This window comes from Gobio gobio (genome assembly GCF_949357685.1).
Source record: "Gobio gobio genome assembly, chromosome: 2".
Classification (NCBI taxonomy): Eukaryota; Metazoa; Chordata; class Actinopteri; order Cypriniformes; family Gobionidae; genus Gobio; species Gobio gobio.
This window is the reverse complement of record NC_137098.1, coordinates 66890586-66918050: the sequence shown is the minus strand read 5'-3', so window position 1 is coordinate 66918050 and position 27465 is coordinate 66890586. Positions and strand designations below refer to the sequence as shown.

The following is a 27465-nucleotide window of genomic DNA, read 5'->3' as shown; positions in this document are numbered from 1 at the left end:
TTTTTGCGATTTAGTCATTTCAACTATTTTTTTCAGTAGAGATAACTAGATTGTCCAGACAACAAGGCAATTTACGTTTTCTTGTCCTCAACTAGACTGAAAGTGAACAAGTATAATTGAGGGCTTGAGACGAAGAACCATATAAGTCCATATTTGCAAATTTTGAATAATACATTTTTTTTATTTGGATTCTGAATATTATATGTATTTTTTTTTTTTTTACTTGAAGATAGACAACAAAAGCTTCCCAATTCTAATGAGATAATATTTTTTAGTATCAATATTAAAAATAAAAAGTTAGAGTAATTGACATTTCTGGAATGTGGAAGAACAGTATATGTCCAGTTAATGTGGAATAACAGTATAAGTCCAATTCATCCTATCATTTTAAGCCACTGGAGATTTGATTTCTTTATCTTAGTTTTAATACAGTAACAGAACCTTAAAGAAAATATTAAGCATTTCTTTCTTTCAATTTCTTTTATTTTTTTGCCAACGTAAATCACAGAACAAAAACACGGACAATACGGTACGAACAATGAACAATACATAGGCCTACTTATAGTACAAAAAATAAACATCAGTACAAACAATAAACCGTACATACAATAAACAATACATACAAACAATAAACAACAGTAATAACAGTAAACAATACATATTTACAATACATACATCATCATCATTCCATGCTATAGTTCCATATGCTAGTTTACATATACATCTTCCTTTTTTGTTCCTTTAACTTTTATAATACATTTCATAAATAATCACCCCATTCATTCATTTACTAAATAAATAAATACCTATATATTCCTATTATACAACATAAGATAAGGCATACAAGATAAGCTACAACTACTTTTATGATTACTTTTACACAATATACACAATATACCCCACCTTACCCTGCACATGACCTACCAGGCTACTCTTCACATTCTAATGTCCCATAAAATGCTTGGGCCTCCGCTGGCATGTAGGCTAGCATTTTCATAAGGTCACGGTGCTTCTCCTTCTTGACGGGCAGAGGGTCCTCGTAAGCACGAGCATACGTGGTGGAGAACAAGGGAGCTGGAGGTGGTTGATTCTTCCTCTGTTTGGTGATCAGCCAGGTCTTCCATCCCTCGTAAAGGCTGTGGCTCCCTTTTGTGTGGACACACCATGGATCAGCAGCTGAAATGATGATTTAACAAGAAATTCAATAAAGATTCTTCCTTCACGCACATATCCCTAACACTGTTAATCTCAGAAAACCAGTTTAGTTTTAGTTTAGTTCTTCGGTTTTTTACCAGTCACTTTCAACCACATCATGGATGTGATTAGGAGGCCAGGTGGACGCTTTAATGTTGCATCAGGAAGCTGCCTGAAGTCCGCACATTTCATCTCATTTACTTTAAATGGATGCTGCTGCCTGGCTCCACGGATCATCTCAGCAACATCGCTGGGGGTGTGGAGTGTGGACACCTTACGCCTCTTGTCCAGCGTGGCAAATGAACGGTCACAGGGAAGGAAGGAGTGACCAGACACCATGAACTTCTGCTCTATCTGACTGAAGTACCTTCTAGATACGAGCAGGGCCATGAGGTTTAGGACTCGCCAGTTGTTGTTCTGCCCACAGCATCGGTCACTATAGATGATGAGCTTCCGTTCCTTTGCCTGGACTAGGGGAGCGAAAGATGTTTCTGCCCACTTCAAAAGACAGCTTGCCACCTCGATGGAACCTCTGTGAGCGATGCCCTCATGCCAGAGGCACATTGTAGGAGGATCGTCAGTGCCCATCTCCTGGATACAGAGGTTGTAGTTGGCCAGCTGCCGTTGATAGTACACGTTGGAGTGTGTCAGGTTTGGCGTGAACACTACCCCCTGCATGTCGATACAAATGACATGGCAGTCATCATTGGCTTTGGCCCAATCTGTGTCAGCCTGCAACTGGGTGTACGCTTTTTCAGCTTTCCGGTGGTGAAGCTCACTCTCGGCTGCGATCTTCAACCTTTCTCCATCTGTTGTAGCAGCTGTTAATTTTGAGAACAGGGCGTCACATTTCGCACAAGTGTCACTTCTTGGCTGCCCAAAACTGAGGTTCTGCTGCTTGAAGATGTCCCTATAGAGCCAGAACTTTGCAGTGGATGCTGGATTGTTTTCCTTGTACAGGCGGAACATGCGGAGCAGGTTTAAATCAGGGCTCAGGTACTCCCTCTCCACATCTCCCTTCAACCGTGAGTAGTGGTTCGGTTGGCGTGGGAAGCTCAGGATATGCTCTCTTATCCCCTCTCTCACTGCAGGATGAATGCTATGAGGCCTAAAAAATAAACAACACAACTCATGAACACGGGAAATATAATAAACTATGCTGGTCTGTTTTGCAAAATTGCATTGTTTCTTTGACATTAAATTATAGGATTTTGTTTTTCACATACAGTCATTAAAGGGATACTTCAGGATTTAGCATTAAGCTTTGTATCAGTAGAAAACCTGTAGTATTTTCGAATTACCGTGCTTTCCTCCCTCATGTCCCCCTGAGACGAGAGATTTATGTATTTTTTGTCTGGAAAAAATCCTGCGATGACGCAAAAATCGTCATTGTTTACATGCACATCTTTTGTTCAAATCTAACTGAATTTATTACGATTTGTGAATCTGAATGTAGTGTTTACATGAACGCTAACCAAGTGATCAGTTGATGTGCATTTTCCTCCGTGAGAGATAGCCTACGAGACCAGTGCGTCTCTGTGTCCCAGTGCATTCTGGGAGTTGTTGTCTTTCATCCCCATAAATCAAAAATTAATTTTCTGACTTTTCTCAGTCTAGAAGGCTCCAAATTAAAAAATAATTTTACATTTCTACTACATAAATGACCCATTTTAAATACACATTAATCTTTCCTGAGGTGAAGTTTTTTTTGTTTTTTTTTACTTACCTGTTCTTATGTTTTCCTCTGAAGTCCTCTAATGGAGACCTGACTTTAGCTACCTGCTCTGTTCCCTCAGACTGACTGCCTAAATTTTCTTGAATAACCTTTTCAAAGATATGTAACTTTAAATAAATATGTTATGGACAATGTATCTAATTAAAATCATGCATGTAATGAAAAGTTAAACGGGAAACGCTAGGCTATAGAAAACTTGCCTGTAGGCGACTGTTGGTCAGTTGAAAGACGGACATAAATGTAAGCTTACAAACAGCAAGTCTTTGGCCTCCTTGTTGCACATTGTACTTGAAGGTGTACTTCCTCTTAGTATTCTCAGTGTCAGGCCCACGTGGTCGTCTGCGACTCACCTTGTGCTAGAAGTAAAAAGAAAAAAAAATACATTTACCATAGCGTAGCAGGCTAGCCGTCGTATGCTGTCAAGTTAAGGTCATTAAGTATGTGAGTAGGCTTTGGTTAGGAGAATGAATAAGCCATGTGTATGCCTTTTAGGGCATCAAAGCGCTGTGGTCTTTAATGCACTTGGTGGCCTACTTGATGCTGGTCATCCTTCATCCATCCTCACAAAATGTAACATTTACAGTGATCAAGCACATGTGCAGTCTTAGTGAATTGAAGGCATACAGTAGTATTCAATTCACTGGTTATTTCATGGGCCTACATTGTAATGCATTGCATACTGTTGACATGATATGGTCATGAATTGCTTAAGTTAGCCTACCTGCTCCAAACCAGAGAGAATGATAGCCTGCTGCCTCTCATAAGAGACAGCATAAAACTCTGTGAAGAGCTGGAGTTTTCGTTCATCTGTTAGGCTTGAACACTGCCTGGGACACGTCTCCTTGCACACCTTGCCCTTAACAGAAACAAAGTCACATTAGCGTTTTTTTTTTTTTTTTTTAGCTATAAAAGAGCTATTAGCAGCTATTAAGGTTACTTGCTAGAATATCAGCTTACACAATCAATGCATTTTTTTTTATTATTACCTTTTTTTAATTTATTTTTATTATTTATTAAATAACAAGTAACAAACATAACATAGCATACAATATTACAAAACAACGTGTTGCATTAAATGGTAACGTTAAAGTTTGACCAAGATGGCGGCGCGAGTAGATCGCGAGGCTCTGGTTCTCTCCAGATTCTGCAATTTTGCGGTATTTTTCCTGTTCTTCTCGGGTCTGTTCGCACAGAACAGTTGTGCCTTTACATCGTACACCCGCGCTGAGCTTTTGGATATTGGTTTGCGAATTTCCGACAGTTTTATGGACAATCTACAACTCCTTCCTGAGATCGCTAAGACACCGGTGACTCTGCACTCTACCCGGCCGGGCGGAAGTGCACGCAGACGGCGGCGTGATCGTAAACAAAGGCGGGGGAGACGTGGAGGAACGCGTGCTAAGCTAACGCTTACTCCTCATCGGCTCTCTTTACCCAGCATTTTCCTTGCCAATGTACGGTCGCTAGTGAACAAAATGGAGGAGATTCGACTCAGCATCACACACAGTAAGAAACTTTTGAACTGTAACGTCCTAATATTCACGGAAACCTGGTTAAACAGCGGAATACCGGACACCGCTATCGAGCTAGCGGGACGCCACACACTCCGGGCGGATAGAACATTAGATGGCTCCGGGAAGAGCAGAGGGGGCGGATTGTGCATTTATATTAACAAAGCTTGGTGCACAAACTCTGCTATTGTTGGGAGTCATTGTTCAGCTAACCTGGAGTTTCTCATGGTTAAATGTAGACCGTTTTATCTACCCCGGGAGTTCACCTCCACCATTATCACAGCAGCCTATATTCCACCCGATGCTGATGCCAAGCTTGCTATGAAAGAACTTCACGCAGCCATCAGTAAACAACAGACTGATCACCCGGAAGCTGCGTTTATTGTTGCAGGTGACTTTAATCACTCAAACTTAAAGTCAGTGCTACCCAAGTTTCACCAGCATGTTTCCTGCCACACCAGAGGAAACAAAACCTTAGACCATGTTTACACAAACATGGCCGGAGCTTACGTTGCGACACCCCTCCCCCACCTAGGACAGTCAGACCACCTCTCTTTGTTTCTCAGACCCAAATATTCACCCCTCATCAACCGCGTGAAGCCATCAATGAAAACCATCAAGGTGTGGCCTGCGGGGGCAGACTCCACACTCCAGGAAAGGTTCCTAAACACAGACTGGAGTATGTTTGCTTCTCAAGCCACCAGTGGCGCTCACACGGACATTGACTCCTACACCTCCTCAGTATTGGATCATATCAATACCACCATCGACAGTGTTACAACCCAGAAACAGATCACCACATACCCAAATCAGAAGCCTTGGATGAACAGGGAAGTACGACTCCTGTTGAAGTCACGCAACACTGCCTTCAGATCAGGAGATGCACAAGCCTACAGCGCATCCAGGGCAAACCTGAAGAGGGGCATCAAAAAGGCCAAGCACTGCTACAAGCTTAAGATTGAGGGTCACTTTTCCAACTCTGACCCTCGACGCATGTGGCAGGGCATCCAGGCCATCAGTGACTACAAACCCCCCCACTCCACCCCCGCAGCCACTGATGTCAACTTCCTGAATGAGCTAAATTACTTTTATGCTCGTTTTGAAAGAGACAACAGAGAAACTGCCACCAAGCTCAAACCCTCAGCTGACCACCCACCAATCACACTCTCCTCCACAGATGTCTGCAAGGCACTGAGCCGGATCAGCGCGCACAAGGCTGCTGGACCAGACAACATCCCTGGACGTGTGCTCAGGGCATGTGCGGAGCAGCTCGCTGGGGTTTTTACAGACATTTTCAACCTGTCTCTCGCCCAAGCAGCTGTACCATCATGCTTTAAACGCACTTCCATTGTGCCAGTGCCGAAACACTCCAGCCCGAGGTGCCCTAATGACTACCGCCCTGTAGCACTCACACCCATCATTATGAAGTGCTTTGAGCGGCTGGTCCTGGAACACCTAAAAGACTCTATACCATCCACATTGGACTCACACCAGTTTGCCTACCGCAGCAATAGGAGCACAGAGGATGCCGTTTCCATGGCACTGCACTCTGTGCTCACCCATCTGGACCATAAGAACACGTATGCACGCATGCTGTTTGTTGACTTCAGCTCAGCATTCAACACTGTCATCCCATCCAAGTTAATTGCCAAACTTGGAGACCTGGGCATCAACACTTCAATGTGCAACTGGATTTTGGACTTCCTAACTGACAGACCCCAGAATGTTCGATCAGTATCCACCTGCTCCACATCCATCACTCTTAACACTGGTGTACCACAGGGCTGTGTGCTAAGTCCGTTTCTCTACTCCCTCTTCACCTCCGACTGCAAGCCTGTGTATGGAACTAATTCCATCGTCAAGTTTGCGGACGACACTACGGTGATTGGTCTCATCAGCAACAACGATGAGACTGCCTACAGGAAGGAGATCCAGCACCTGGCCACATGGTGCGCTGATAATAACCTGCTCCTCAACACCACCAAAACGAAGGAGCTCATCGTGGACTTCAGGAAGGAGTCAAGAGGCACACACGACACCATCCACATCAATGGAATGGCTGTTGAGCGTGTCTCCAGTTTCAAGTTCCTGGGGACCCACATCTCGGCGGACATGTCGTGGACGACCAACACCTCCAGCCTGGTCAAGAAGGCTCACCAGCGCCTCTTCTTCCTGAGGACACTGAGGAAGAATCAGCTCTCCTCGGCTATCCTGGTGAACTTCTACCGCTGCGCAATAGAAAGCATCCTGACCAACTGTGTGGCAGTGTGGTATGGGAGCTGCTCTGTTGCGGAGCGCAAGGCACTGCAGCGGGTGGTGAAAACTGCCCAGCGCATCACAGGAACTCCACTGCCTGCCATCGAACACATCCAGAGGAAACGCTGCCTGCATCGAGCTCGCAGCATCCTCAAGGACTCCTCTCACCCAGCCCACAGACTGTTTTCTCTCCTGCCCTCCGGCAGGCGTTTCAGGATCCACCGGACCAGGACCAGCAGACTAAAGAACAGTTTTTTCCCCAGAGCTGTCTCTTTACTGAACTCAAACCCCCGTTGATCCACTTCCCTCATAAACTGCGAACTCTCCTACCTCACACCTACATTCACTTTGTTATTTGCACTACCGACTGTTTATTACAGTAACAACTGTTTACTTATGCATTCTGCACCACCATACCGTAACTGGATTATGCTCATTTGCACTGCCGACTGTATTTACAGTAACAATGTTTACATTTGCATTTTGCACCGTACTTCTAACTGGAATATGCAACCACTTTCCACTGCACTTTTACACTTTCTTTCGGATAGCTCTGTCCATAATTTATTGTACTAACTTAATCCACTGCTATATTCCTCATATTAGCCTAACATATTATTGTATACCTCTAACTGTAAAATTCTGTTCAAGTAATAACCGTCTGTATATTTATTCATAGTACATAGTCACCTGTAAATTCTGTTTATAGTAATAGCCATCTGTATATTATATTCATAGTACATATTCACCTGTAAATTCTGTTTATAGTAATAGCCATCTGTATATTATATTCTAGTACATATTCACCTGTAAATTCTGTTTATAGTAATAGCCATCTGTATATTTATTCACTGTATATATTCATCTGTAAATTCAGTTCTACTTATAGTAATAACCATCTCTCTACTTATACATATTTATATATATTCAGAACATTTTTATGTCCTGCACTTACGCAACCATTGTATATCCTGCACTTGCTGCTATTGCACTTCTGGTTAGACCTAAACTGCATTTCGTTGCCTTGTACTTGTACTTGTGTAATGACAATAAAGTTGAATCTAATCTAATCTAATCTAACGGGATACAAAAATTAGCCTATATCAAAATATTTTAAACACGTCAATGACTTTTTATTTTATTTTTCTTACCAATTTCAGTGAAGACATAAAGCAATCAAATTCTACTCTAAACATCTTAAAGATTGGGGATGAATTTACATAATAATATTTACATATTATGTTTGTTTATGTATACAATTCTGCCAGCAGTAACGTTACGTATAACACAATCTATGAATGACGCAGCTGAGCTGGTGTTAGAGACGCACCTAAAGCGTTTCAATTCATTTCTCTGTGGTTATAAGGAGTACAGACATGTTTAAAACGTCCCCTGAATCCAAATTTTCTCAGCTTTCATTTCGACCCATTCATGAAATGATCCTTTAAACAGAGTGAGCTATATGAACTGTAGTAGACAGAGCCTACACGCCCCTCTGACTGTAACCGCTAACTTTAGGTAACGTTAGATACTTTGTATACGGGTTTTCACTCACCTCTTTTGGTGGACTTTTTCCTTGTTTTTGCTCTCCTCTCCGGTTCACATAGGGTTTCCCAGCATTCCTCAAATACTTCCTTGCTCTGTCCTTCCATTCATTCACGTTCGCTCTCCTTTTTTTGCCGAGGTTTTGCCTATTAATGTCCGCAGCGGACATGAAAGCAGCCGGCGTCTCCATTTTTCGTTAGTGGACATAAACGGTTTTTCCGCGTGAGACTATTTTAAATTTTAAAATACAGAGTTTTGGTCGCGCGAACACCCCCCAGAGTGATTCTGTATACAAAGTGGCACACATACATTCAAGTCACATGGTTATCTCAATTTTAGTTTTTTTGGACTAATACGGTTGTTCGTCGCATGAACACAATTGTTGTTTTAACTCAAAAACATAAGTTGAAACAACTGCTCTAGATTTTCTGCAGGCTTTACTCCAATTATACTTTAGCTTATTTCTTTAACTGCAGTAAACTAAACTTAATTTACTATATACAGCTATAAAACACTTTAATTATATAGATATGAACACATTTATTTAACTTATTTATACATACCACACCATATAAACATAAAATCCTAATTCAAGGAGTAAAGAGTTAGAGTGTTGTATTAACACGGCTAGTGAAAACAGCGCCACCTGGCGGAGAGTGTAGTTACGCACATACAGGAAATGCACGTGCTGTGCGCGCGCCCCCAGGACTGACAGACGCCATTTCCTTACACTCGCGACGCTGAGCAAACGAGTAGGGTTAACACAGGGATAGTGTTTTATCTCATTAACAGTATGAAGTTTATAACATTATATTGTTTTAGGATGGTATCTGTGATGTGTGTGTGTGTGTGTGTGTGTGTCCGTGTGCACCTAAACTTAAAGAGATATTTTCTTTGACTCGCGGACGGTGCGGAGCACACGAGGGAAACAGACGAGAAGTAAAGTAAGTGTTTTATCTCATTTAACATTTTTTTTAATTTTTTATAATGTAATGATTTATAGCAACTGTGTTTAAACGAGCCAAAACGTTTCTCTCGGGGAGTGAGGGGCCGTACAGTGCAGACATGCGGTTACATTTAACCAAGAGAACACAAAGTAAGTGTTTAAGCTCATCTACAAAGTGAATTTATGACGGTATATTGTTTTGTAATGATATTTTTGTGCTGTGCGCTCTCAGAGCCGTTGAAATACAGAGTTTGCAACAGCTTTGATCTCGCGGTCACGTGGTTCATGGAGCTCTCAACAACTCGCGCCGTCAATCTGTTCCAATGGTTGGAGGAAAAAAGAAAAGCGGTTTCACAATATTCAAGGGCGTAACCAGAGTTTGAAAATGAGTGAGGTCTGGAGTGGGGTGTTAAGAATTGTGCTATAATAATTGTGCATCTTCGGGTGGGACTATCCCTTTACAGTTTTTTTCAATTGCTAACAAGCATTGTTCAATCCTGAAACCACATTTTCAAAACGTTTCACACATTCAGCGATTCACAAGTGTATACGGACCAAACTGCGAATAATTTTTCATTGCTTTCAGACAAAATGCATTCAATCACCACATTTTTCCAAATCCACAAACACTTTTGTCATTCATACTCCACAAAGTCAAGTCAATTTTATTTATATAGCGCTTTTAACAATGCAGATTGTTTCAAAGCAGCTTCACAGTGTTAAACAGGAAAATAATGCAACAGAATTTGATTTGGCCGTACTGCCGCTCTGGAGAAAATGGTGATGTCATCAGCTAATTTCAACTATCATACAGTGACAGTGTGGCCAGATCAGTAATTTAGTTTATATGGTTAATTTAGTTTACTAATTCGATTTATTTGGAAATTTTGTTGAAAATTTAGTGTCCCCAACCAGTTGCGTAGGCAGAATTTTATTTTTGGTCGGGCCTGAGCAAAAGTGTCACTGTCACAGTCACATAAACCAAAACTGTAGCTACAACCTGTCCACATACAAAACATGAACAGCAGTTACAACAAACGTTAGACACTTTATTTCCACTATTTCAAATATTTTCCTGATTGCTTATTGAAAATAAACGCCTTTACGATCTGATATGTGAGCGAGTTCGGCAAAAGGCGGTTTCGAACCGCAGGTTGAATTGCGTCAAAACATCATGCCACGCACTTTACCCCTACACTATCACGACTGACAGTCCCTGAAGGCGTGTTCCTAGATTTACAGAATGAACCTGCGCTTGGAATTGAAAAGTCTTACCATTACTTGTGGTCTGATGAATGGGTTCTGTCCTTTATATAGAATTTTGCATCGCTTCTGTTTTGCATCGTTGTTGTTTATCTATCACACAACTGCAAATTATAGGCTATAAGTGGCTAAGTGAATAGGTAAACACACTTCATGAACTCACAGGCGCGAGATACCTGAAACAGCCTAACTTGCGTAACACAGCTGTCAATCAAACTCATCAAGCATTATGCTTAAACCATAGACTGTAAAAAAACACATTTTGTTTATTTCAGTATTTGAGATGTTATAATTTTGTAATTACGTTAAAATAATTTAAACAACTGTTATTTAACAAATATTATTATATTTGTATAATAAACTGGGGGGCCTAGTCATCATAGTCGCCCGCTGGCTATGCCCCTGTCCCCAACTGAGCAAGCCAAGCCAAAGGCAACAAACTGCAAAAAACGATATATTTGCAGGATATTTTTCATATGCTAACACACTACTTTCAAATCTGATAAAAGCACATTCAAGTCAGAATGATGGCAAATTTCAAGCATTTCTGCAGAAATTATTTTGAAATACAGAAAATCTAGCTCCTGTTGTTAGTGTTTTTTAGGTCAGTGTGTTATGAGTGACATGCATGTTTTCTGAAGGAGAATTTGTTGCCAGTGATTGGTGGAACGAGCTTATTTTGAGACATGTATGAAGTGTTTTGTTGGTCGGAGTGAGTTTTGGGGGTTAGATTAACTGTTTGGCCAAAATTAATCTGGGAAATGCAGATTGTATGAAGAGTTTTGAAAATGTGGTTTCAGTATTGAACAATGTTTTTTAGCAATTGAAGAAACCTGTAAGATAAGAATATGCCACTGATGATGAATAAACAGTATAAGGTAGCAGTCCCAAACTAGATTTTATTAATACAATAATGTTAGTTGTAAGTTGGTATGAGAGACCAAAGTAAAAATAAAATGGCATTTTGGGGTTACAAGAGTTACCATGGTAAATAGTACACAATATTAAGATGAACTGTTGAAACATATGAATAGGCTACTGATCCTGAGGATGAATGAACAACATCATAAACCTGCATGTAAAACATCCGCAGCTAGCATACCAAGTAATTTACTGGCGCTTTTTGGTAATTTCATGACTTACTAATAGGTAATCAGGGCTTTTCGTGGCTCATAAATGGTTAAAAATTAAAGTTTTGTTTGCTCACCAAGGCTGCATTTATTTAATTATAAGTACTGGAAAAACTGTAATATTGTGAAATATTATTAAAATTGAAATAACTCTTTTCCACTTGAATATGTTACAAAGTTGAATTATTATTTTTTTTTATCATTACTCCAGTCTTCAGTGTCACATGATTTTACACAATACTTTTTTTAATTTATTTGTTTTCAAAATTATCAATGTTGAAAACTTTTTTTTTTCAGGATTCCTTGATGAATAGAAAGTTCAAAAGAACAGCATTTATCTAAAATGCAAAGCTTTTGTAACAATACACTACCATTTAAAAGTTTGGGATCAGTAAGAATTTTATTTTAATTAGAAATTAATACTTGTATTCAGCAAGGATGCACACATCAAGTATTTTTTGAGCATCAAATCATCATGTTAGAATGATTTCTGAAGGGTCATGTGACACTGAAGACTGGAGTAATGACGATAAATTCAGCTTTGATCACAGGAATAAATTACATTTTAAAATATTTTCAAATTGAAAAGTTATTTTAAATTGTAATATTTCACAATATTACTGTTATTACTGTAGTTTTAATTCAATAAATGCAGCCTTGGTGAGCAGACGAAACTTCTTTTAAAGGGATAGTTCACCCAAAAATGAAAATTGTCATAATTTGCTCACCCTGAAGTTGTTTCAAACCTGTATGAGTTGTGCTGAACACAAAAGAAGATATTTTGATGAATGTTTGCAACCAAACAGAGAGAGAGTAACCATTCACTATCATAGTATTTATTTCCCCTACTAATGAATGGTTGCTCTCTCTCTGTTTGGTTACAAACATTCATCAAAATATCTTCTTTTGTGTTCAGCAGAACAAAGAAACTCATACAGGTTTGAAACAACTTGAGGGTGAGCAAATGATGACAGAATTTTCATTTTTGGGTGAACTATCACCAGTGTTGGGCACGTTACTTTAATTAGTTATAGTTACTAGTTACTTCTTACAAATAGTAACTGAGTTAGTAACTGAGTTACATCATTATAAAAGTAACTAATTACCAGGGAAAGTAACTACTGTGTTACTTTTTTTTTTCTTTTCAAATGTTCAAATATGTCAAATAACTTTGATGCCCCCAATATTAGATATGTTAAATGAATGAATTAGACCCTAAATAGAATAAATTACTATTATAAAACATTGTACATTAATGTACACTATTGTAATGTTTCTGTGGGACAATGTGAGAGACACCTATCAAATTTAAAACATTATTGTAAATATTATCAGTAGACCTACTATAGTGTAAATATTGTGTAAATATTATCAGTACTGTACTAATCCTTTGGTAGTGGAGCTCACGTTATCGCCTGGGTTTAGCCACTCATATTGTAATGGTATGTGATGATGTGAGGCTTCATTAGATTAGAATGACTTGCCACCAACGTGGAGAGACTCTTTCTTCCTGGGCATAAGTTGCACGTTATGCCTGGCTCACACTACAGGAGTTTTAAAATCCTATCTGATTGTAAAATCTGGTTGCAGCACACACTTCAGGAGATTCTTTGCAGATTTTCTTCCCTCAAATCTTAAACATGCTCACACTACAAGATTTGAAATTCGTGAAGCATCACACACTACAAAATGTTATTAAGATTATTGTGCCAGAGGAAGCGCGTCACGTGATCTACGCAGCAGATCGGAATCGGGGAAAATGGATACTGTAAACCGAAAACTTGCTCTATCAATAATGATCGCTTGTTGTGAAAAAAAAAACAAAAGCGTAAAGGCCTGTTCACACCGGGACGATTTTCGCACGCGTTTATCGCCGACGTTTAACGCCTCGGGACTAAACAATGGGCGCCAATGTGAGTGTTCACACCGACGCGCAAAACGGCAGGCGTAAAAGCGTCATTTTTAAAAAAACGCCTCGGGTTCATTTTTTTATTTTGATGCGGCGCGTAAAAAACTGTCCGACCAATGAGATCGGCGCTTTTGTTCACGTGCCTGGAGCTGCTGAAGTGACAGTAAAACACGACTTGGTGGCGCTCGAGCACAAAACGGTCTTGCCGAGCACACATTGATACGACGAAGAAGTAGTAAGTAGACAAAGAAGAAGATGGGCTGCTAATGCTGCTTGCCAGTTAGCAAAAAGTGTGTGAATGGTTTTGTCCATATACATAATATGTCTATGGTTTTGGCAAGCACGTAAATACTGTCTCTCTTCTCCTTCTGTGTGACAAGCGAGTGTCAGAGGCTTAAAGTGCCGCAGCACCATCTTGTGTACCGGGAGCGCATCGACTGAATGTGCACGTTCACTCGGCGCAGCGCCAGTGAAAATCGCTTGGGTGTGAACACTCAAGACGCGCCGAAAAACGGCACGAAAAACGCTGGCGATAAGCGCGCGCGATATATTCGTCCCGGTGTGTACAGGCCTTAAGAATAAACCAGTGTGGATGAGAAAATGGTTGGGGAGACGGGATCAACATGGACTGTCAGTTCTTCTGCGAGAAATGGAGGTAAAATTTACCTTATATTACTATCATAAGCCCTAGTATTTGCACGGGATTAGTATTATCTGGGGACCTCGTGTGATTTAGAAATTACTCCCCACATCTGAATTTTGCGTGGCGCATTCGCACGGGATAAGCAAAGCCTGTGATTTTACTCGAATTTACTGACTTATCTCCCGGATATGATGTCAAGACTTAATGTTATTTTCGTTATAGATATAGCTGTATGAAATTATAAACAGTCGTATCAATATAATTTTGATTGTTTTATAGTAATAAAAATAATAATTTAGTTAAGTTAGAGAACAGACGCTACAATTAAAAACTGAACTGAGCAATATAATATATACGGCGGAAGATTCAGTTTCAAATCTAAATGTAAAAGCGCCCATTTAAGCGAGTTTGTCATTGTCATTTTCTGTTTTTGTGTTTTTCATTAAGAATATTAAACACACCATTCAAGCAAATTACTCCCAAATTGATGCTCATTCTAAAGTGAAAGTATAATCCGCGCGGCCGCACGGGAATTCATAACGGTGCGCATTTTATGCAGCCTAGTGCCATTCTTCGTTAAAGATAAAGATAAAAATGCACACAGGAAACAAAAACCTTGCAAAAATGATATACGATCCGCCTAAACCCGGCCAAATCACAGAGATGCCGATTCACACGGGACTAATATTATCACAGGGCCTCGGTGTTTGGCGAAATATGGTAGGTCATTTGCGGGGGAATATTTACTTTACATATTACAGACATGGCCGATTCGGACGGGATTAAGATCACAGACATTCTCTGCAATTAATACAAATCACCAGATGTCCCCAGATAATAGCCTACTAATCCCGTGCGAATAGGGTTATAGTGTGCTAGAATGTTTACCGTTATAATATTGCCTGCCTAGTTCAAAAGCGACAGTGTCACCTTTTACAGTGTAGATTTGTGCTGTAATATGAAAATACAATTGGTGCTAGTATAGTAGGCTATGTATTATGAAATGTGTCTACTTATAAGAAACAATGTTTGCAGCTTTCTCTCTCTCACACACAGCGCGCGCACATACATAGTCGTAGACTTGTTTCCTATTGGCTATTGTGACAGTACTGACGTTATTACAATCTTGCTCATCCCGATAAATTTGATATTTGATATGATCGGGGCGAGCCCGATTTGTGTGAGAGCAGATCGGGAGGGGCAAGATTTTATCTGTGAACGTCTCACATTACCAGATAATCTGCGCCGAACATCGGAACCGATCGAGGTCGTGGACAAGATTTTTTCTCAGAATCTCGGGAGGGGAAAATCGGCCATAAATCGGCCTAAAACTCCTGTAGTGTGAGCCAGGCATTACATAAACATTCTTACCTTTCAGCTCAAAGAGAGAAAAGTAGCGCTTATACTTCCAGTATTAATTATCGCAGGCGATACGTCCGTGATAATTAATGCGATATGGCTCAGCTTGTCAGTGAACTACGGCTCTGTGTAGTAAATGCCGCTCCATCTGAAAGCAGGTGATGGCGATTTACTACTAATCAAGGAACCGGCTTTACTGACGAGATGCGCCTAACAATGTCATGCGATATATCGCCCAGCCCTACTTCCAGTTTGCGAAAACTACCTTTGAAGTCGTTGGACCATCGCTGACTGTGCATATGCGTGTGTGTCATAGATGTGTGTGTGTGTGTGTGTGTGTGAACCATAGACCGTAAAAAAATAGGCGTGAACTCAACCTATCAACCTCAACCTTGTCTCCCACCCACCAATCATCATCAGTGATGTGTACCAAAACACGCATGGCTGGCGCGCACACACACGCGCACACACACACACACACACACACACACGTTACAGGTCCGACTGACAGAGAGCCTGTTCGGATGAAAACCGCTTCAGTGAGCTCAATTATAGTAACGCCACATTTTTTCCCCTCAGTAACGCTAACGCCGTTGTAACGGGAGAAACAGTAATTCGTTTGATTACTCGTTACTGAAAAAAATAATTCCGTTAGTAACGCCGTTTATCTATAACGTCGTTATTCCCATCACTGACTATCACTTTAAAAACATTAAAAAATCGTATCGATCACTAGCCTGGTTAAAACCAGACCATTCTCAGTAGTAACTGAGTTATGGTCTGGCAAAGCTTCATAGACAAATCATTTCCAAAGGGGCGTCACCAACGGGCGTCGCTCAAATGCCTCTCGGCGCAATTGGATAGACCTAAAACAAATCAGAGCGATGAGGGAGATGACGTATGCAGAGCGATGAAATGATTTTTTTATGAAATGAGGCAGTGGTGTTTTATGACATATTTCGTACGCGAACTTCTGACTTGCGTCCGTGACTTACCAAGTTTGACTCCGGAGAACGAACTCACGAGGACGGGAGGACACTAGTCCGCCTACAATGCTGACAGTATCACTCAGTATATATTTGTATATGTAGTGCAGGCAATGCATATTATCTTCAATGCATGTTTATAACAAGACGAAATATAAAAAACCCAGCCTCTTTTCGTTTACATTTAAAAAAACACACACACATAATATAGGCTATGATTATCACTGTAATAAATTAAATATGACACAAAACACAACCCAGTCTCTTTTTGTTAAATGTCAGTTTATGTGTGATCATCAATAGCAAATATAAAAGTATAAGTAAAAGGTATAAGAAGCTATACAATAAATAAAGCAATTCAGTCAAAGTCAGCGCTAGGAGACTACAACGGTAAAGTTTAATATCTTAAAAATATAAAGTTATGAAACTTCACTTTGCCCTCAGACAAAACGATCTGTCTAGGAACAAATTATAGATTAATGAGAGCAAAGATCAGCCGTTAGATCTACACAAGACGAGACGATTTAACCACTACAGAGACATCAGAGCCAGCGGCAGACGGCAGAAGGACTGGCCGAGGAAAGGCGCCTCTCGGCGGGCTCAATGATCAATTGAGCGCCGCTGAACCACTGGCGCTCACAACTCCGAAAACGGCAGATCAAATTTAAAAAAAGGCGCTCTCTTTATAAATAAACCACAGATTTTAGCTTTAAACAACTTCATTCACTCCTGAAAAGGACTTAAAACTATATTTTGTAAAACATTAACACTACCAGAGGGCTCTCGCTAAGACCCATTCGTTTAGCCACCAAAGGGCCAAGCTGGTATCAGACTTTTGCCGAATCCAGTCGGTAAGACAGCGATAACATCTTTTTTAGATATAAAGGCTTCGAGTGTTGTTCTTTGCTCTGGTTTTAACGAAAAGGAGAAGTTTAAATCGCTTAAAACAGACGCGATAGCTGAATCGAACGAGTGATGCTCCACAGCAGCGGAAAATCTGCTTCAACGTCGCTGCGCTGTCGTCATCGTCTAAAGCCCGCCCCAACGTTTCTAATTGGTGCCGCAATTTCTAGGGTTTAGAAATGGGTTTGAATGGGGTCTTTGCCAGACTACTTGCAGAGCAAATCTAAATTTGCCGGAAGTTGTCTGGGTTTTCCCAGGCTAATCGATCACCCTTGATTGTATAAACTTGTCAAACCGTTATGAATCACAAACAATGTCTAATAATGTTTTGTTGTTGTTGTTGTTGTTTTTGAATATAGGACAGTCAAAGAGATGACTTCTTGAAAGACCTGGCAAACATCACTATGGGCATGTGTGATTAAAAAGGAAGAAGGAGTTCTCTTGGAGACTGATGATATTGGAATTGTTGATGGAGTAATGATTCTTGAGCAGATCAAATCAGCAGATCAAAAGTGTGTTTGTAGAAATGGACTGTTATTATGGGCAATGTTATAAACGTCAGCCATTTGTTAGCAATTGCATTCTAATAAATTGTGTCTGGTTACTTGTGTGGCCAATTGTTAACATACAGTTTTAACAAGAAAGGATGTAACTGACTGTTAATTACTGTGGTTGTAACTGACTGTTAATAAACAAGTTTGCTACATTTGCAATCATTAAAGATACGTTTACAAAATTAAAGTGTTTTCTGTGTGCATTTGAAAGCCATTTATGGCTTATTTATGTAGATGATTAGCTGGTAGAATAAACAATAAAAATAAAGTAAAATAAAAAATGTAAGAAGTAACGATTAAATAGGGGTGGAATAATTTTTTTATACTAAGGTAACTAAATAAAATGTATTAAGTTCAACTAAATGTGTTAAGTATAAGTAACATGATTAAATTGGGCTGGAATTACTAATTGTTTTATATTAAGGTAACTAAATAAAATTGATTAAGTTGCAGCATGATTGGCTGTGCAGTGGGAAAGTACATCCACCCCCCGCCACCCTTTGAAAAAATCCCCAGAACTGGCATACCCAGACTAAAATAGACACAGTTCATGAAGTATATGGTCTCATTTGAAAGCAGACACTTGGCAGTTTACTGTAAAGTCAAAATTAATTATTGTCATAATGGAAAAAAAAGTTATAATAAACTTCAAAGTTTTGTTAAGTTATTATATTAAAAAAAAAAATAATTATATATATATATATATATATATATATATATATATATATATATATATATATATATATATATATTTATGAAAATAATATTGAAGTTGGCCTTGTTGGTTTTGTGGTGCAAACTGCCGGGCCTGGTAATGGCTCTAATTATTATTTTGTCTTCATTATAATTACTGACGATTCTCTATTCAAACTGTTTTAATACCTCTCTTCTTTGATCAAACTTCTCACTTAAAAGTAACATATTTGTTCAGGTGTCAGGGCATCTCAGGGCTAGCATGTTAGCTTAGCACACCATCCATACACAACAATTTATTAAATTAAAACCATGTTTTTACTCCATACTTACTTTATATCACAAGTCGAGTGTTTTAAATAACCTTCTGTGATCTAATGTGGCTTCGGATCAAAAAATCAGACAGAAAATATATTATTTTACAGTATTATGTACAATGATACAAGCTATGTCGAATAGCATTGCATTATAAATATATATATTATTGAGAGTTCGCGGGAGTGCCACGACGCATGCGCGAGAACTGAGATTACGGCGTTCTTCTACTACTACTTGACTGGCTGCTCACTCTTTCGGAGTAGGGTTAATCTCAGTTCTCACGCATGCGTCGTGGCACTCCCGCGAACTCTCGTCAGAGGCTCAAATTGAACAACAATAATAGTGTGATAAAGTCGTTATTTTTGTTGTTTTTCCGCTCAAAAAGTATTTTCGTCGCATGATAGACTTAATACAGAGCCACTGTAGTCTTTTGGACTCCTTAAATGACGTTTTTACTTACTATTCTGGGCCATCAAGTTTAATTCCCTCTGAAAGCCTATGGAGGAGTGAGACAGCTCTCAGATTTCATCAAAAATATACTAAATTATGTTCCGAAGATGAACGAAGGTCTTACATGGTTGGAACAACATGAGGGTGAGTAATTACTGACAGAATTTTCATTTTTGGGTGAACTAACCCTTTAAGCTGTGGTCACACTGCTAGCCTACATTGTACTACTGAAGAAATTAAAATAAGCTTTTAATTGTTTAACAATATTTCATCTTTAAAGGAGCTGTATGTAGGACTGTGGCCAAAACTGGTACTGCAATCACTTTCAAATGACTGTAGAGCGACTGTAAATGACCCCCCCCCCAAAAAAAAATCATAAATAAAAATACATTTAAAATTACTATTAACTATTTTATGTACTATTAATCCTACAACCTATAAATCAAAATAATAGTATTATAATAATGCCTAAACATAGCATTTATGTTGTGCAACTTAACTTTCAAGTCTCAGCTTCAGCTCAGGTATGACACAAGCCTTTATTGTCTTCTGAAGACTTTGTGGCTTTTGTAAGAAGCAAAAAATATGGTAACGCTTTAGATTACGGTTCGGAAAGTACTGCGTAAGTAAAGAGAATTTACATCATAATTTTCGGTAATTATAGTATAACTATAAAGGAAGTACGTGTAGGTATAAGGGAACAATATGTAAAATTGGGGGAATAAAGGGGTAACTATCATGAAAATTAACACATTATTTATACTGTAAGTATTTTTTAATTAAGGGGCAGGCACGTGCAGGGGGGGGGGGGGGGGGGGGGCTTTGGGTGCTCGAGCCCCTGCCCTTTTTCAAAATGAATCAAAAGTGCCCCTCTCAGACAAATATCAATGATAATATCGTGGTCAATAAAACTAAATAAATGTGATTATAATAACATGACAATGTATACAATAGTAACGAACGGCTCAAAAGTCGGACAATTTCTGTTGAGGCGTTGCCATAACGCGTTGCTATGGGTTGCGTGTGTTTTGATTGACAGCTGATTTTCCACTGTTCGGAAACGGCTCTCGAGCTAGTGTGTGGCCTTACGGGAAAAAAGTAAACCAATATTTTTTTTTCATCCATAATCAGAGCTAATGTGTTGATTTAATTACAAATATATATATTATATATTTTAAAGTATTACACAATTCACCAATGTCCGTTTGTCATGTATATACACCAACCAATCGTGATCTGGCAAAGCAAGTTCAAATTCCATTGGGCGATATGAAGTGGAGCGGTAATTTTCTGTTCTTATTCATAAATCGGTTGAAAATGACATGGACAGACGAAATAACGTTTGTGGAACGATTTCCTGCGGTTTGTCTCATTTTATTAATTGCATCACTGACAAAATGGATTTTAACAGACAACAAACAAATCACTGCACAAAACCATGCAGCAGCAGCTAAAGTCGCATTAATGGTAAGTAGTGTTAAATTCACTTGTATTTATGTATATTGATACACTGTTTACTATTTCATGAAACTATCAAAGTTAACAAAACCCACCGGCACCTACAGGCCTGTTATGTGAAGTGTAGGCTGGCGAAATGGTTGCGTGAAATGACTTTATTATATTAACTTACCATTTTTTAATATTATGCAGCATTATAAGTCTCTTATGTTCATCAAGCCTGCATTTATTTGATAAAAAACAGCAATATTGTGAAATATTATTAAAATAATGGTTTTCTATTTTAAAATAATTTAAAATATAATTTATTCCTGTGATCACAGCTGGATTTTCAGCATCATTACTCCACTCTTCAGTGTCACATGATCTTTCAGAAACCATTCTAATATGAGGATTTAATGTCAATGATGGAAACTGTGATACTCTTTTCAAGATTCTTTGATTAATAAAAAGTTAAAAAGAACATAATGTAATAATATTTCACAATATTAGGATATTGTTTTTTCTGTATTTTTGATTAAATAAATGCAGGCTTGATGAGCATAAGGATATATATATATTATTGCCCCTTTTTTACATTTGAGCCCCTGCCCCTGAAGAACTCTCTGCACGGCCCTGTTAAGGGGTAATTATCCATGTAGTTACAAGGTAAGTATGAATCTACGGGCGGTAAATTAAAGTGGTTCTTGTTCCCCTCTTGTTTTGTGTAGTTAAAGGGTGTACAATAAAAACATGTACACAATCTAATATCACTCGGAAACCTTTATTTAAAAAACAAGATTTACAACACTTATTCGTTTCTCTTGCTTGGCTTTATCCTCGTCTTGTTCCTCTACTTTTTCATCCTTGACATCAAAACATCAAACGGCACATACAGCAATAACTACAGTAATCCATACGATCCCAATGGATGAATCAATGTCTTCTAAAATGAAACAATAAGTGTTTGTAAGAAAAATAACAATATTTAAAAAATTTTAAACTGTAGACTATCGCTTCCAACCAGCAGTCATCTGCGTACATGCGAGGGTTGAGTTCACGCTTGACGTAACTTGAAGCGTGACGTGAGCAAGCCGAGAAACTCTGGTTATGCGGTTGTCAGATGCTGTCGGTTTTTATTTTGTTAATGCTCACAACACTATACAAACAATAACATAATATATGATAATAGCAATGAGAAACAAACAAGATTAGAAGACAGAGACGCCAGTTCTCGCGTGTGTTTCAGATGAAACTTGCGCGAGAATGTCATGAAAGCTTGAAGCTTCTTTACTCACACACGCGCTGGTAACAGCTGATCAGATGCGAAAGATTAGTAAATTATGAGAGCATTTCTTGGTGTACTTTTTATTTTAGTAAATAATAATACAAAATATCAAAAGAAGTGGGATTCCTCTTAAGATCCATCAGTGGAAATAACGATAAAGATGAAGAGGAACAAGAAGAGGAAGACAAGCAAGAGAAGCAAAAAGGGACAAAACATGCTTCTTTCTGTCCGGACGTTATTATTTGAAATGAAAAGTTTATTTTAAAAAAATGAATAAGAAGTGTCAAATCTGTTCTGGATTAATTTGTTTTTCAAATAAATATTTCCAAGTGATATCAGATTGTGTATGTGTTGTTTATTGTACTTACCCTGTAACTACACGGAACAAGAGGGGAACAAGCACCACTTTAATTTACAGCCCGTAGGTTCATACTTACCCTGTAACTACATGGATAATAGGGCTTGGGCGCCGCGTTGCATTCTGGGACGTGGCGGCCATGTTGATGGCCTTGCGAATGTAAACATACAGCAAATCGAACGAGGAGAAGCAGAGTTGGGAGAATATGGACAAAATTGGAACTATTAACGGTTTGGATCCATATGAAATTTGCAGTTCACAAATGGATGGGTTCAGCAGCTGCAGATCATGAAGCCTATGTAACGTTAACCTTTTACCTTGAAGCATTACAACTGCACTGCACCTGTGTTCTCTTCGGTGTTCTCAGGTTGCACTACTTGCAAATAAACACTGAAAAATATCTGATTGTGTGACACTTCTTGCTTTTGCACATTATACTGTTATTGCGTCTTGTTTATAAGACACATGCATTTAATTTAAGTATATTTATTGTGAAGATTGTGGGTATGGATGAAACAGACACTTATGGCTGTATTTAATGCACATTTATTTCAGCACAACGTTAGGGCTCATGTTTGTCAGAGCACAACATACAGACACAATCTTATCGGGGAATGTCATGTCTTCATCCTTGCATGGCAGCACCATGTGAATCGGTACTTTATCTGACAAAATAGTGTACTTGTTGCGGACGGTTCCAATCACCCTTTACACGTGAATTCGGAGGTGGGCATTTTTTCTTGTGCTCTCCACATCTCTTGCATCCAGCTGACAGCGTCCTTTTGTGAAAGGCGACGACTCTTTGTTACCTCGGATACTTGGTCTCCGTGGTTGCGCCTCCAAACAGGAAAGTTAATCCATTTTCGACGCCAAATTAATAAAATTAAGACACACGACTGAGAGGGAGTATGTCTATAAACAGTGCGTAGTAGTCCGAGTAGAAGTAAAGGAGGCCATCAACATGGCCGCCACGCCAAGTAATGACGTCACGACGCCCAAGCCCTATTATCCCTTAATTAAAAAATACTTACAGTATAAATAATGTGTTAATTTTCATGATAGTTACCCCTTTATTCCCCCAATATTACATATTGTTCCCTTATACCTACACGTACTTACTTTATAGTTACACAATAATTACTGAAAATTATGACGTAAATTCTCTTTACTTACGCAGTACTCTCCGGGCCGTAATCTAAAGCGTTACCAAAAATACTGGACAGGAAGGAAACTTGGAACAAGAACAAGAGTAGAGATGGGCAAACTAGAGATGCGCAGATCAGCTCTAACGTCACCGAATCCGCTGTTAAAAACAAACCATAACCCGCACATGATTTTCCCTGATTTAGATATCCGCACCCAATCGTCACATTACAATTATTCACATTCTCAGTGTTAAGCGCAATGCTATCGTAACATATAAGCTACACTGAAGTGGGTTGCTTTAAAAACCCTTCTTTGTCGAAATGGAACCTAAAGCAGGGTCAACAACCTATGCAGCACACGGAGGAGTAACCGCTGGAGCGTGAGGAAACACGAGAGATGTGTTTGTGTTTAAGTCAGATAAAGTTCATCGCACATACAGATCTACATTTTGAGCTAATCATTCATCATATAGTAACACAGCTTGTTTTATTAAGTTAGGAGCTATAAATAGGCTGTGATTAAAGTGTGAGATTTCAATTAGGCAAATCAATGAAAGCACGCAGCTCTGAATGCAGTTACAGCTCGTTCTGCTATTTGTTGTGCTTGGCTTCGAGAACATTTTAATGGTGTATTTCGGTGATATCAAGTATATAAAGTCCCATTAAACATGTCACATACACATCACAATGACGGTGATGCATGTGCAAACTCTATTCATGCTGGTTATGTGTTTCGAGTGCTGGTCTCTCTTCAGCTGTAACTCGAGTTACTCAAGGAATCGTTTCAGCCCTAATAATTGCTCAAACTAAAACTGAAACGAAATATATAAAAACTAAATAGAAATGTGTTTACAAAATAAAAACTAAACTAAAACTAGCAAAACAATTTATAAAACGAACTAACACTAAACTGCAATTTGTAGCAAAATTGAAAACGATACTAAAATAAAAACTAATTTAAAAATACAAAACTGTCTGACGCTGCTCACGTGAACACCACGACACGTGTGTGTGTGTGTGTGTGTGTGTGTGTGTGTGTGTGGACTGGTAATCCCTATGTTATGGGGACAAAGATGGCAATATCCGAAATCCTCATCCTTGTGGGGACATTTTTAGGTCCCCATGAGGAAAACATCTTATAAATCAGATTAAGTGATGTTTTTTGACAATGTAAAAATGCAGAATGTCTCCTGTGATGGGTATGTTTAGGGGCAGGGGCAGTGTGTGTGTGTGTGTGTGTGTGTGATGGGTAGGTTTAGGGGCAGGGGCAGTGTGTGTGTGTGTCTCTCCTTGATCCTTATTGCTCATGTGTTAGCCTTGGTGTTCAGCTTTAGTGAAAATGCTGTTAAAGTAAGTTTCAGAGTGCTGTTAACCATTGTGAGAGCTTTATGTCCTGAACGTCCATGTCTCATGAACCTGTTTGTAAATCACGTGTGAAGCTGTAGGGGGTGAGGGCCTTATTTATTTTTGTAGGCCACTTGGCCACCACCCTTTTCTCCTGTTTTGTTGGATAGATAAGGAGGTAGGTTATGTTGTTGTATTTTGGTTTCTTTATTTTGATGCACAGTGAAGATCACCCCTGATCATTTGCTTCAGTTCTTTTTTTTATTTATTTTGTTTTTGGTTGGTGTTCTCCAACGGCTGCCGCACAAAAGAACTGATCAGAAAGATCTAAGAAACTGAGAAAATAAAATGAGTACTTGAACAGCCATTTCGTGTTGTCATTTATGTTGCGATCCTGACCTAGACTGGGGCTGTAACATCATCTTCCTGCTCGACGTGTAAATGAAGTTTGGTCTTAAAGGTCCCGTTTTTCGTATTTTTTTTAAGCTTTGATTGTGTTTACAGTGTGCAATATAACATGTGTTCATGTTTCACGTGTAAAAAAACACAGTATTTTTCACACAATTTACTTATCTGTATACTGCTGTTTTCACTGTCCTCAAAACGGCTTGAGGATTTCCCTGTTCTATGAAGTCCCTCCTTCAGAAACACGTAACGAGTTCTGATTGTGTCAGCGGCAGAGATGTATAGTAACGAAGTAGAACTACTTCACTACTGTACTTAAGTACTAAAAGGCAGTATCTGTACTTTACTAGAGTATTATTTTTTTCTCCTACTTCCACTTTTACTTCAGTACATATTTTCGATGAGTTTAATACTTTTACGAATCATTCCATTCCAAACCCACATTACCGCGCGCGCGCGCGCAGCGAGAGAGAGAGAGAGAGAGAGAGAGAGAGAGAGAGAGAGAGAGAGAGAGAGAGAGAGAGAGAGAGAGAGAGAGAGAGAGAGAGAGAGAGAGAGAGAGAGAGAGAGAGAGAGAGAGAGAGAGAGAGAGAGAGAGAGAGAGAGAGAGAGAGATAGAGAGAGATAGATAGAGAGAGAGAGAGAGAGAGCGCGCGAGAGCCCCGCGAGCACGCATTCACTGTCTCAAGCGTCTTGCGTTCAAATTGCTCTCTATTTGTTTACATAGTTAATGTGCACTGTGAAGTAACATATACAAACAATGAACAGCTGAATTTTTATTAACTAAGATTAACAAAGATTAATAAATACAGTAACAAATGTATTGATCATGGTTAGTTCATGTTAGTTATTAGTCTAATACATTAACTAATGTAATGTTAACAAATCAGACCATATTGTAAAGTGTTACAAACAAATCATTTACTCAGAACATCTCTTGAAATGAGAATATAAGTGTGCTTACCCCATTTTTTTTTAGTAAGAGTGGTTATAGTAAGATTTAATCTTAATGAACTACAGTATTATCAGGTTATTTATATGACAATATGTAGAAAAATGACCTACCAACATTGTGATTGTCCTTTAGCTTAATCATTTGAAATAATAAAAACCTTTGACTACTTTCTTTAATAACTACATAACACAATACTTGTACTTTTACTTTCAGTACTTGAGTAGTACATTTTAAAATAAACTACTTGCAATACTTAAGTACAAAAAATGTTGAATACTTTAGTACTTCTACTTAAGTGTGGTGCTTAAAGAGCACTTCAACTTCTACTCAAGTCACTTTTTTGATAAGGAACTTGTACTTTTACTCAAGTATGTGTCTCTAGTACTTTATACATCTCTGGTCAGCGGTTCCCGTGTTGTGATTCGACAGCAGCTTAGCGCACGCAGAGCGCACGTTACCGGAAAGGTCCCGCCTCTCACCATAACGGGGATGCATGCGCTCAATGATCTCTAAGTACAGCGTCCCTGGGAAAGTCAAACAAAGGTGATTTGACTCCGGGATGAAAATAACAGCGTCTCGACGACATGGCGACAAACACTATACAAACGCAACACTTCCTCTTCTCCACGTGGGAGAGCAACAAGGCCACGCCCCCTTTTTCGCGTATTCTTATGGGCGGAGGTTAGTCAACAAACTGTTCTACTGACGTAATTAAAGCAGGATGTACAGGATGTAGTCCAAACCGGCCGTTCGCTGTAGGCTTTGAAAGGGAACTTCTGTTAAATAAAATATCTCGCTTGGCATTGAACTTTGAGCTTTATAATTTTACAGGTATTATTTATGCTCTAACAGCAACATTACACACTAACTAAAGTTTGAAAAATGGGATCACGAAGAACAGGACCTTTAAATGTAAATTAAGGATAAGAATGAAAGCGATGGCCTTCCGTTCCCACATCTTTAATATTCTTTCAGCCCAAATGTTAAAGTGATAAGATTGTTTGAAATCCCTGGTGATCATATAAATTTATCCTTTTGAACACTGGATGGCTCTTGATGGCCCACTGACACTCACACACACACACACACACACACACACACACACACACACTATGGGCCAGATTTACTGAACAGGGCA

The 27465-nt window shown here is 39.1% G+C and overlaps 2 protein-coding genes across 3 annotated transcripts in view; both read right to left on the bottom strand.

The window, feature by feature from the left end:
• The window catches only part of LOC307120101 (Fc receptor-like protein 5), a 103951-nt gene that overhangs the window by 70357 nt on the left and 6129 nt on the right, over positions 1–27465 (bottom strand). The window lies entirely within an intron of this gene.
• Positions 222–8431, bottom strand: LOC307139355 (uncharacterized protein; the record flags this gene model as incomplete). Its single annotated transcript, XM_079838288.1, has 6 exons — positions 222–1176; positions 1293–2302; positions 2921–3018; positions 3130–3285; positions 3651–3785; positions 8252–8431. The coding sequence occupies 6 exons, from the start codon at positions 8429–8431 to the stop codon at positions 929–931; spliced, it is 1827 nt and encodes a 608-aa protein (XP_079694414.1). The 3' UTR covers positions 222–928.